The sequence below is a fragment of the Haliotis asinina genome, chromosome 1, assembly GCF_037392515.1.
Source record: "Haliotis asinina isolate JCU_RB_2024 chromosome 1, JCU_Hal_asi_v2, whole genome shotgun sequence".
Lineage (NCBI taxonomy): Eukaryota > Metazoa > Mollusca > Gastropoda > Lepetellida > Haliotidae > Haliotis > Haliotis asinina.
Genome location: NC_090280.1, coordinates 103,946,253 through 103,958,288, shown reverse-complemented (window position 1 = coordinate 103,958,288; position 12,036 = coordinate 103,946,253). Strand labels below are relative to the sequence as shown.

The following is a 12,036-nucleotide window of genomic DNA, read 5'->3' as shown; positions in this document are numbered from 1 at the left end:
ACAGGTATTACTCCAACTAACCAAAAGTGAGACCTACTAATTGATCAAAATCACAAACTAACGACATCTTCAACTCGCAAGTGTCACTTAACAATTACCACTGAATGGGGCTCATGGTGTGAAGGGATTATCCCAACCTTTTTGATGTACCGCCGGACTAATGAAGCAAAACTATGTGTAATTAGCTAATCTGTTACCGCTGATGAACGTTCGGATACGGAGAGTGAAGCACCGGATTACTGAATCAACAGGTAATGAGTTTACATAGTAAACAAGATTGGTGACAGCTAGCTATTGTTCGGATATCGCGGGAATCGGATTGTCGGGGTCCGGACTAACGCGGCCTGACTGTACTAGGCTTATCCCACAGTCATGATTCTAGTCAGTTCAGTATTCCAGTACACTAGGCTTATCCCACAGTCGAGATTCAAGTCAGATCAGTATTCCAGTACCCTAGGCTTATCCCACTGTCCTGATTCAAGTCAGGTCAGTATCCCAGTACCTTAGTCTTATCCCACAGTCATGATTCAAGTCAGGTCAGTATTCCAGTACCCAGTAGTTCCCACCCTGTCATTTGGCTGCTTGCATGTCATCTTTACCAAGCTGTTCATGAATGTGTCACTGCCTGTCATTAACACCATGGGTTCAAACCTCATGTTTTGTGGGTTTCACCTCCTAGATGACATGGTGTAGCTGTGGTATTTTAACCACTTTCATGTGGTAAGATATAACTGACTTTGTTGACTCATCCCGGGATGATGTTGACCCAGCTTTTTCTCCTCTACAGTCCCCTGAGATAGAAAAGAAGTATGCAGGTCTCCTGGAGAAGAAGTGGACCTCAGTCATCAGACTGCAGAAAAAGGTAGGATATAACTAGTAGGAGTAGCTGCACAATTAGGACTTCTGTTGATCAGTGGATATTCTCTGTTTTATATGTTCTGCGTTTTTGTATGTTATTGAAAACAAGTGGAAAGTATGTTTGCAGATGTGCACGATTAGAGATTACAGGAGTTTCCAAAACTGACTGAAATGTGTTATCTCCTTGAAGATTTCAATATTGCTTCCCAGTAACATATGACTGTCATGAAAGTAGGGAAAAAATCAATTTTCTCAGACATGGCTAATTGCATAATTGACTTCAGTAGAATATATCACTATCCATCACTGGTCACTCACTCTCACTCACTCACTCACTCACTCACTCACTCACTCACTCACTCACTCACTCACTCACTCACTCACTCACTCACTCACTCACTCACTCACTCACTCACTCACTCACTCACTCACTCACCTGTAATCTGTGTGCCTGCAGGTCATGGACCTTGAAGCTAAACTCTCTGAAACAGAAAGAGAGTACAATGCAGGTGCCCCTACGCGGGACAAGCGCAGCCCACTGGAATGGATTCCCCGCCCCCCAGAGAAGTACACCATGACTGGACACAGGAGTCCCGTCACCAAGGTCATCATACATCCTGTCTTCGCAGTTATGGTCTCGGCTAGCGAGGATGCCACGCTCAAGGTAGACAACTCTTACAATTCCTAGAAACACATTTAAAGTGTGTAACCATAGTCCCAACCCCAAGTCAAGTACAATTCAGTCATGATAACATTCAAATGTACAAGAAACAATTCCAAGAGTGAAGCTGTGGCTTGTAGACCTGAAGGATTTTGACACAACTCTCTGTAAATCACATCATTAATTAGAGAATTGTGACACTGTCTGTTGAGGTGAATGCATTTGCATTCAAAGCATTCCAATTTTGTAACAACACTTATCCACATGTAACAAAACAGTCAACATCAGTCACCAGACCAATATTTTTCATATGTCCTTCGTGAAATTTCTGATTTAGATTTCCCTTGATTGTTGTCAGTCAAATAGTATGTTCTTTACCAACGAAACATGATGACAGTATATTTTGTTTCAGTTGTGGGACTATGAAACTGGGGACTATGAGCGGAGCCTAAAGGGACACACAGACTCCGTACAGGATATCTCCTTTGACTCCACAGGAAACTTCCTTGGTGAGACTTCGACACTACTATTTAGTTTTGTTTGGTCTTGTAACCCACTTACACGTCTGTTATTGTCTTGAGAATCTCAGTATGTTGAAATGCTGGTTAATGGCAGTTTGGGGTTTCTAGATTCAGTACCAACTTTCTTTGAACATGCTGAAATGAGGACTTACTCAGTTGTCGTCAGGTTTGCCGATGTCTTGGCACAAACAAATTAAGAAACACGTTCCTGATTCCCATCCTGCGTTAAAGACTTTTTCTATGGAATTTCTATTTCCTTTTGAAGAGTTGTGTCAAGCTGTGCTCAGTAGTATGGTAGTAACTTGTGAGTAACCCAGTCTGAACCAGGTTCATACTCTCAGTACCACTCTAAGCAGTGATGCCTGGAGACAACTAAATCACTGACTGACTACCTGGTGCAGTTTCTTGGCATTGGTTGCTGGCATCTCAACTCAGTATCCACACAAGGGATAGAGATTAAGGAAAGTTTTCAGGTTTGATAGAATCCAGCATGTCTGTCGGTAAGCCATGTGTAACGTGTCACTTTTGTTGCAGCCTCATGTTCAGCTGACATGACCATCAAGCTGTGGGACTTTAAAGGCTATGAATGCATCAAAACTATGTACGGTATGTACCACCATATTCCTCATGCCATCACTGGTGTCCAGCACTTGATGGCTGCTTCTCCCTGCCACCAGACAGTGACATGCACTGTCCTGGAGGAGAAACTCCAGTCAACAGACTGATGTAGCATGTCATTGTATAAGCTTGCATGTCAAGGGTCTGTGTAATGAGATGCAGACATCTCTAGTTTCTAGGCACTGTGATGTAGGGAAACTCAAAACATTTCATAATTTCTTTTTTTATAAATGTTTTTCTAGCCATTGGAGTAGTTAATAACTGTCCGATATGAGTCCTTAATAGCACGTAACCATTACACCAAATTTTACCAGTGGAAGAGCCTAAAATCATCAGTCCGTTACAGTATCCTAGGTTAGGAATTCATGTTGGCCTGGGCATGTTAATTTTTTCTGTTGCTGATGTCTATACTATGAAGATTCATCACCTGAAATCTGGTTCTATTGACCTGAAAAAGTCATTTTGGTGCCTGACCCTGAAAAAGTCTAAACATACAAAAAAAAGGGTACTGTATATCTGCTCTCATGTGTCTGTTCCAGGGACAGTGATGTAAATTGTATATGTTTAATGAGATGTACATCTAATTGATGTTTTTTCCACTTTACAACACAGGCCACGACCACAACGTTTCGAGTGTGTGTTTCATGCCAAGCGGGGATTTCGTTGTCTCGGCTTCCCGAGACAAGACCATCAAAATGTGGGAGGTGGCCACCGGGTGAGTCACGATTGTCATTGCATGGACTAAATTAAGGTTCATATCAAGGAAGCCTGTGTAGACTTGCAAAATGACTGCATCACTTGATTAAGGCACCAGTCTCTCAAGTAACTGTCACCTTCCAAATGTCAAGACGTTTTGTTCTATTCTTGCATATGATGTGGTTCCTGTAATGTGATGTTGGTATGGATCATCAAGTACTGTCACTATCATCTCTGATTCATGTGAGGAATGGTGGGGTAGGGTAGTCTAGTGGTCAAAATGTTTGCTTGTCATGCTGAAGATCCAGGTTTGATTCCCCACTGGGATACAATGTGTGATGCCTATTTCTTATGTCCCCATGCCACTATAGGACTGGAATACTGCTAAGAACAGCATTAAACTAAACCTACTCACATATTCTGTTTCATGCCATGTGTTCAATCAATTACTTCTTTTCCTTATGTCCATTTTCCAATTTTTTTCTTTTCTTTTATTGTATTTTGTGTGAAAGGATTAAATTTGATAAAGACACAACATCCAGAAATTTGTACAAGTTCCTGTGCTGGCTCAACATGGGAAGCTAAGTTGTTCAGTGATGTTCATAGTCCATAGAGTTAAATAGGGGACGTTCATGAGGAGCTACGTATTGGTTGTTGTAGGTATTGCGTGAAGACGTTCACAGGCCACCGGGAATGGGTGAGAATGGTGAGGGTGAACCATGATGGCTCTCTCCTGGCCAGCTGCTCAAATGATCAGGTAACTCGCCAACTTAGGGCTTACATACTGCCTGTAGTAACAAACTGATTCCTGTCTGAGATGAGAACATGGATGACTCTCACACTGTTGTGCATGGATGGTTTCTGGTGTATGTGTTCACTGATTTGTTCACTGATTTGTCTGTTATTTATCCATCATACTTTTGTGAAACAACTCTCTGTTGACAACTAATGAGTTTAAGAACCCAAATCTCTGAGCACCCCGTAAGGTGTAGTTGAATCAGTGATGTGCTCTGATTGTGATCATAGTTGGACCCTACCTGCTATCCTGTACATGACTCAACCTACCTTTTACTCTGTACATGACCTACCCTACCTGGCACCCTGTACATAACCGAACCTGCCTTTTACTCTACACATAAACTACTCGACCTGATATTCTGGACATGACCCAACCTACCTTTTACTCTGTACATGACCTGATCATCTTGCTACCCTGTACATGACCTACCCTACCTGGTACTCTGTACATGACCTGACCAACCAGGTACTCTGTATATGACCTGATCATCTTGCTACCCTGTACATGACCTACCCTACCTGGTACTCTGTACATGACGTGACCAACCAGGTACTCTGTATATGACCTGATCATCTTGCTACCCTGTACATGACCTACCCTACCTGGTACTCTGTACATGACGTGACCAACCAGGTACTCTGTATATGACCTGATCATCTTGCTACCCTGTACATGACCTACCCTACCTGGTACTCTGTACATGACCTACCCTACCAGGTACTCTGTATATGACCTGATCTTCTTGCTACCCTGTACATGACCTACCCTACCTGGTACTCTGTACATGACCTACCCTACCTGGTACTCTGTATATGACCTGATCATCTTGCTACCCTGTACATGACCTACCCTACCTGGTACTCTGTACATGACCTACCCTACCAGGTACTCTGTATATGACCTGATCATCTTGCTGCCCTGTACATGACCTACCCTACCTGGTACTCTGTACATGACCTACCCTACCTGGTACTCTGTATATGACCTGATCATCTTGCTACCCTGTACATGACCTACCCTACCTGGTACTCTGTACATGACCTACCCTACCAGGTACTCTGTATATGACCTGATCATCTTGCTGCCCTGTACATGACCTACCCTACCTGGTACTCTGTACATGACCTACCCTACCTGGTACTCTGTATATGACCTGATCATCTTGCTACCCTGTACATGACCTACCCTACCTGGTACTCTGTACATGACCTACCCTACCAGGTGCTCTGTATATGACCTGATCATCTTGCTACCCTGTACATGACCTACCCTACCTGGTACTCTGTACATGACCTACCCTACCTGGTACTCTGTATATGACCTGATCATCTTGCTACCCTGTACATGACCTACCCTACCTGGTACTCTGTACATGACCTACCCTACCTAGTACTCTGTATATGACCTGATCATCTTGCTACCCTGTACATGACCTACCCTACCAGGTACTCTGTACATGACACTATTGCTGATGTGACGTTAAATATTAACTCTCACTCACTCACTGTACATGACCCACCCTACCTTTTACCCAGTAAATGGCATGACCCTGTGTATCTGCAGACTGTCCGTGTTTGGGTGACGGCCACAAAGGAGTGCAAGGCTGAACTTCGGGAACACGAGCATGTGGTGGAGTGCATCACCTGGGCTCCGGAGTCGGCCCACCCTGCCATCAACGAGGGAGCCGGCAGCGATGTATGTATCACACCATTCCTTATGGACTGGCTGACTTATCGTCACTTCCCCAGCTATCTGCAAGACTAAATATATAGATATATATATTATAATATGAACTAGTCAAGAAGTGTTTCTCAACCAAAGTGGTCGTAACTAGTAGAAATAAGTAGAAAGTCTGTACACTAGATAGACTGTCAGTGATCACATTTCGTTTTGTGTTCAGCCCAAGAAACCCCGCAGTGGGCCCTTCCTGATATCTGGGTCCCGGGACAAGACCATCAAGATGTGGGACGTCAGCGTTGGACTCTGCCTCTTCACCCTGGTTGGTTTCAGTCAGCAGTGACATCATACATTAACCTCTTGCTGTTCTGAGGCAGAACTATTCTTGCATCTATGCCCTGTTGTACTAGCCAATGAAAACTGGGCACTGTGCTGTTTTGAATTTGGCCATTCAGCCTTGGAAAGGCCACTGTTGGCTCATTGTGGGACTTGATATTGTGGCATTGATGGCATTGAAAATTGCTGATTCTGTGCAGGTTAGAATTGGTCTTCAGTAACCCATGTTTGTCATAAAGGTGATTGATGGGATCAGGTGGTTAGGCTTGCTGAACTGGTTGACACATCTCATCATATCCCAGATGAATGCTTACCTGTAAGCTGTTGATGACTGGATTGTCTGTATACAGGTGCAATATTGCTGAGTGAATCATTTAAGAGCAAACACAATCAATTGAGACCAGTTGTGCCATCAACCACTGGAATCAGTTGCCCAGGTTTGATTGGTCTGGTGACTTTGACAACACCTCAGTATGTGTAGGTAGCTGTGTCCTGACTGAGAGTGGAGTGCTGTGCTCTCAGTGGCTGTGAAACCCACAGTGTCACAAAGTCTATTACAAAGTTTCCAGTATTCAGTCTGTACAGTTACATGTATTTATCCCCTCCTAGGTTGGCCATGACAACTGGGTGAGGGGACTTGTGTTTCACCCTGGCGGCAAATTTATCTTGAGCGCAGCTGACGACAAGACGCTGCGAGTGTGGGACATCAAGAACAAGCGGAACCACAAGACTCTGGAGGCCCACACACACTTTGTCACGTCACTAGGTGAGTGGCATATTTCACACATACTTTGTCACATCACCAGGTGAGTGACATATATCCCTAGGTAGTCTTCATCACCTCTCAACATGGGCAACAAATAACATTCCTTCATGTCACTAGGTTGTCTTCACCTCAAACATAATGATGAATAACACTTTAACACAACACAAGGTAGTTTTCATCACCTAAAAGTGGGCAAGACCCATGACAATTTGGGATAGAATAGGTCTTCACCAACCCATGCTTGCCATGAAAGGTGACTGCTTGTCGTGTGAGGCGACTAATGTGATTGGGTGGTCAGGCTTGCTGTCCCCCTTAGTCTTCTCAAAGTGAGTGACAAATAACACTTCACAGTTTCCCATGCACACCTTCTAATTACACCAGAAAGTTTTGTTTTACTCTGGGGTGGGCAACTTTATGCACCATTACTTTGATTACATAGGATATGCATGCTTGACAGAATCACCTACGTCAAGGCACCATATTTCTCATGTTAACACAAGAAATTAGAGAATGTCACACATTTAGAATTCTTTGATGCTGTATCTGTTCTAGAAATCCATGTTTTGTTTCCAGATATGCACAGAACTGCTCCGTATGTAGTGACTGGAAGTGTGGACCAAAATGTCAAAGTATGGGAGTGCCGTTAATAGCCAATCAAAACATAGGTACAGAGGAAGGAACTATCTGATTGGTCATTGCTGTGGGTTACTACTAGAGTCCGCAGATCGGACAGAAGAGTTATACAGACAAACGAGTATCTTGTTTTGTGGTTGCGTGGCTCCGCAAGAGATCTTAGGCATTACATATTTATTATTCTCCAACACAGGGTTGAAAAGCTGTCTATGAGAGAGTGCTTTCAAAACTACTCATTCTGACAGCCTAGGACTTGTCAAATGCATTTATCTCAAAGATTACAGAAATTTGCAATCTTGTCAATGATAACGTACTCGAGGGATAGAGAACATGTTCGGCAAGTGCAAGAGATAGCAGGAAAAATGACAGAAAAATGGCTTGTTGGGTAGCTAGCCAAGCCAGCTGAGTTCAGCAATTATAATCAGCCATGGCTGTTGCCATAGAGGAGACTGACAAAGGAGACCTGTTTTGAAGCCACTTTCTCATACGACCAACAACCCTGGACCTGTGTGATATTGTGCTTGTCTGTACTGGCTTGACGGGACGATTCTACAGTGCACTGTCCCTTCACTGTTTGGCTGCATACATGTGTATTTAAAGAACCTCTTGTGGTCTCCTGCATAGTTAACCTCACTTGTCTAAACAGGCTGCTTCCATAGTTGATATTGTCACATACGTCAAGTACGTGTAATGTTGTTCAAGTAATTTTTGACCAGTTCTAGATGATGTATTCAAACTCATCATATCCTATCATCTTAGGTCACACGGAATATTACTTCAGGTGTGTTGGAAATTTTTAGAATGAATACTTGTGCTCATATTTGTCCTCTGTCATGGATTTACGCCCTTTTTTTCATGTTTAGTGCATGAAGCATATGCATGGGCAATATACTGGCCGTTTGTGTCCTAGGTGTTTGGTAGGTATACCAATTATTGGAAGGTGTCAGGTCAAGCTTGAAGACTGCCAGTCTAAGTGAGTTCATGATTTTCATCTAAAATATCTTTACTTATTCATCATGTTTGGAGTTTTTGAAGCAGTATTGTCAGGTCATAATCAAGTTTGAAACCTTCAAAACTTAAACCACTTTCTTCATTTGTTTATTGTTATTTCGCCTGTCAAGCAGCGCTGTGACCTGCAGAGGATGTTGGTTCGTTTGTGTTTGTCAGCTGCAATATTAAGAGCTTGGATAAGTTACAAAATTTGTCATCTCAGATTTTGTTTTTATGATCAGCCTTCAGCCCATAAGGGATATAAGATGTCTCCATGGCAACTCACATGTGCCCAGCTCCTTCAGATCATTAAGTGCTGTTCATCTGTACATACTAAATATCTCTGAGATATTCTTCGCCAGTTTGTTGCTAGCTAACCACAGATTCAAGGGTACAGGTGGTCTGAGGATGCCAAACAGATATCAGTCAATTCTGCCCGTTCGCTCTCTCTTGCATGAGCATCTAGTTTCCCACAAGATTGTAAATTTCAAAATGGTTTTGTACAGATGTAGAAGTAAGACCTAGAGCGTTAGTGAGCTGTCGCCCAGCTTAGTTTACTATAACGTACCTGACTATGATGTCAGCATCTGATTCAAGGTGTAGCGGTTGAAACCAAAGTAACCACTTTGTTCCGTGATCCCCTTTCCTCAGGTTTATTTTGTGAGCTCCATGCTTGCACCAGTGCTATGTTTGTTCACCCTGTGTGTTACAAGACATTCTCACATACACAGTCTTCCTGGGATCCCCTTCGCCCACACAACCTCGGGACAGAGACACTGCAAGAAACAAACAGAAAGGTCTGTTGAGCTCGTTATCAATCACAATTCCTGACAGTCATGGTAAGGGAGATAACTCTCCCCTTCATTGAAATGTTTTTTGTTTCGCTTTACGTAGTGATTAATGGGTGGTCTGCTCCGTACGGTAGAGAGTTAGGCTCAGAATGGACAAGGAGAAACTGGTTACATACTCCACATATTGGGGTCGTCTTGTTGACTGTGTGAAGTGATGTGTCCGAGGTTGCGGGGATACGGGATCCCAGTAGACTGACATATTTGTTACTGTACATACATCCTGTTGTTGAGTTTGTGCTCGGCTTTGCTATAATTGTAATTTATTTACGACCTAGTGGTCCCGTAGTAACCTTGTGATAGCACCACATTTGTACAGATGTCAATAGCCGGATATATACATGTCTGTCTGTTCACCACTTGTCTCTCTACTGGAGTTATGTCATACACATAAACTAAATGTTATGTTTGTTTCGATTTGAGTTTAAAAAATTAGCATATTCAGATGGGACATATGCTTTGTCTTGTTTATCTTTCTGACTGGTATTTTTGGAATTCTTCTAAAATATGTTCGATTCTAACAAAGACATGGAAAGGTTGTCTGAAGCTTGGCCGGGTTTAATGTAGGTGGTATTATAGACAGTGTGTGAAATGGCTTCTAGAGGAGTTAGTGTGCGACATAATATCATACACATATATATACTAACCATGACTACGATGGCGCTTGTCTTAAAATCAAATAACATTCAAAAGTTTTGCAAAATCCTACTTACAAAATGAAGGTGAAAAGTTGGGAGATGTGTCATCAACAGAAACCGATCAAGTTATATTTTATGTTTCACATTGCTTTATTTATTGTGTGTTTAATCTCAAGTCAGTTGAGTTTAAATCAAAATCATTTCCGTCAACACATTCCCTCCTGATATTTCGCAAGTAGTTATACTTGATGAAGCAAACGTGTCCGATTTCCTCACCTTTCGTACTTTCTTGCACTGGAAATGAAACAAGCAATGATCTGCAAGTCTCTGCTTCCCTCCATGGCCCTCTTACTGTCTTCCCAGACAGAAGGAGGCTAGATGTGGGGGTTTACTCTCTCTGCAGGGAACACTGGCCTCAACACACTCGCACAGAATGAAGTCGCACAATGCAAGAAAATTTTGCCAGGAAGAAGTTTTGTTTGGGGAAATTGTATCAGACTTGAATTTGCAAAATCAGAGTGTATGTTAGGTTAAAGATAAAATGTGTGGCAGTCACTTGAACAGATTACTTTGTAGGTTGAAGATGTTGATTTCTCAAGCCTTACATTCACATCCATTTTGCAGGTTTAATTCAAGAATGTTTGCGTTTCATCAGTCCTGACAACACCACCATTCATTTCCATTCAGAGTTAATTTTTGGTTTTGTAGAGGTATAGCTGGAGTGTTGAAGAAACTTGCTATGTGCATTTACTGTCCAAAGCATTGGACAGATGCTTCATGTTGACGTGTTAATGCTCAGCTAATATCTAAGTCACTTTCTTGCATGACCAAATTGCAGTAGCAGGCGACAGACAACAGGGCCACATTCCATGGAGGGAGCCCTGTTGTTGATAACGCAGACGTGGAACTAATAAATCACAGGGTCACTCCATGGAACAAGGATTTGATCTGTGCTGTGTTTTTGCTATGCAGACTGCTAGCTGATGTCGTATACAATTACGTTATATTTTCATATGTGATTTGTGTGATACTTTTATAATTACTGTTTGTGAATCTACTCCAGACCATCTCTTTACATCATTTTAGAATTTAGTTGTCTCCCTTCAATCACTGCCAGACTCCAGTGACATGTATGTAACAACTTTAACGCTGTGTTAATTTACTAAATTTTATGTAATCTGTCAAAGTGTGGAGGTATGGGGATGGGTACATGATTAAAATATAGACAATATGTAAAAGGAAATTGTTATTAATATTTTGGTAATACCGAGTGAATAATTGTTCTTGGTCTGCAATGATGGCGCACATAGTTGTTCCTTCTGAATCTACAATTGCACATTATTCAAAGATCTGCATTCAGACCCTACACTAAACACTGGTACAGTTTTATCTGTCAACGTTACCAAGTTTTGCCATGTATGTTTTAGTGAGTGATATTTAATATATCTTTAGGAATTTCTGAGGGAAAGTGATTTTGTTTCTTTTTATTTTAAATGGATCAGTTTCTCTCTGCACTGTGTATTCCATAGTGTCACCAATGCTTCGGAACATCAGATATTTAATGTATGTCATGATATTGTCGCCTACCTGCTGACTAGTAATATGGTGAATTAAAACCTCAAACACCAAGGCCAGTCTTGTCGTTTTTCTGTCCAATCTTGTAAGGATTTCCCTCTGTTGGATCAGAAGTGGAAGTGGCTGGGTTCAAATCCACAATCCCATGAGGATGGTAGTTTAAGGTTTATCTGCACCATACTTACGTCCAAGTGCTTCACCAAATCTATTACGTCAACGAATTTGGTGAGAGGTTTGGGGTAGCCTGATGGTTGAAGCTTCCACTTGTCACACTGAATACTGTCATGGGTGCAATGTGTGAAGTCTGTTTTTAGTGTCCCATTGTGATATTGCATGAACATAGCTAAAAGGGCTTAAAACCAAACTCAGATACTGACTCTCTTGCTCCAGCTTCAAGTTCACATACCTGAATATATCAGG

The 12,036-nt window shown here is 42.1% G+C and overlaps 1 protein-coding gene across 1 annotated transcript in view; it reads left to right on the top strand.

The window, feature by feature from the left end:
• The window catches only part of LOC137257648 (lissencephaly-1 homolog A-like), a 50,684-nt gene extending 39,014 nt beyond the window's left edge, over positions 1-11,670 (top strand). The window contains exons 4-13 of the mRNA XM_067794992.1: positions 788-862; positions 1,316-1,522; positions 1,932-2,028; positions 2,575-2,646; positions 3,271-3,373; positions 4,015-4,111; positions 5,717-5,848; positions 6,054-6,152; positions 6,776-6,932; positions 7,506-11,670. Coding sequence (XP_067651093.1) covers positions 788-862; positions 1,316-1,522; positions 1,932-2,028; positions 2,575-2,646; positions 3,271-3,373; positions 4,015-4,111; positions 5,717-5,848; positions 6,054-6,152; positions 6,776-6,932; positions 7,506-7,579 — 1,113 coding nt within the window. The 3' untranslated portion in view covers positions 7,580-11,670. The remainder of the gene's footprint in view (positions 1-787; positions 863-1,315; positions 1,523-1,931; positions 2,029-2,574; positions 2,647-3,270; positions 3,374-4,014; positions 4,112-5,716; positions 5,849-6,053; positions 6,153-6,775; positions 6,933-7,505) is intronic.
• Positions 11,671-12,036: the final 366 nt, after the last annotated feature.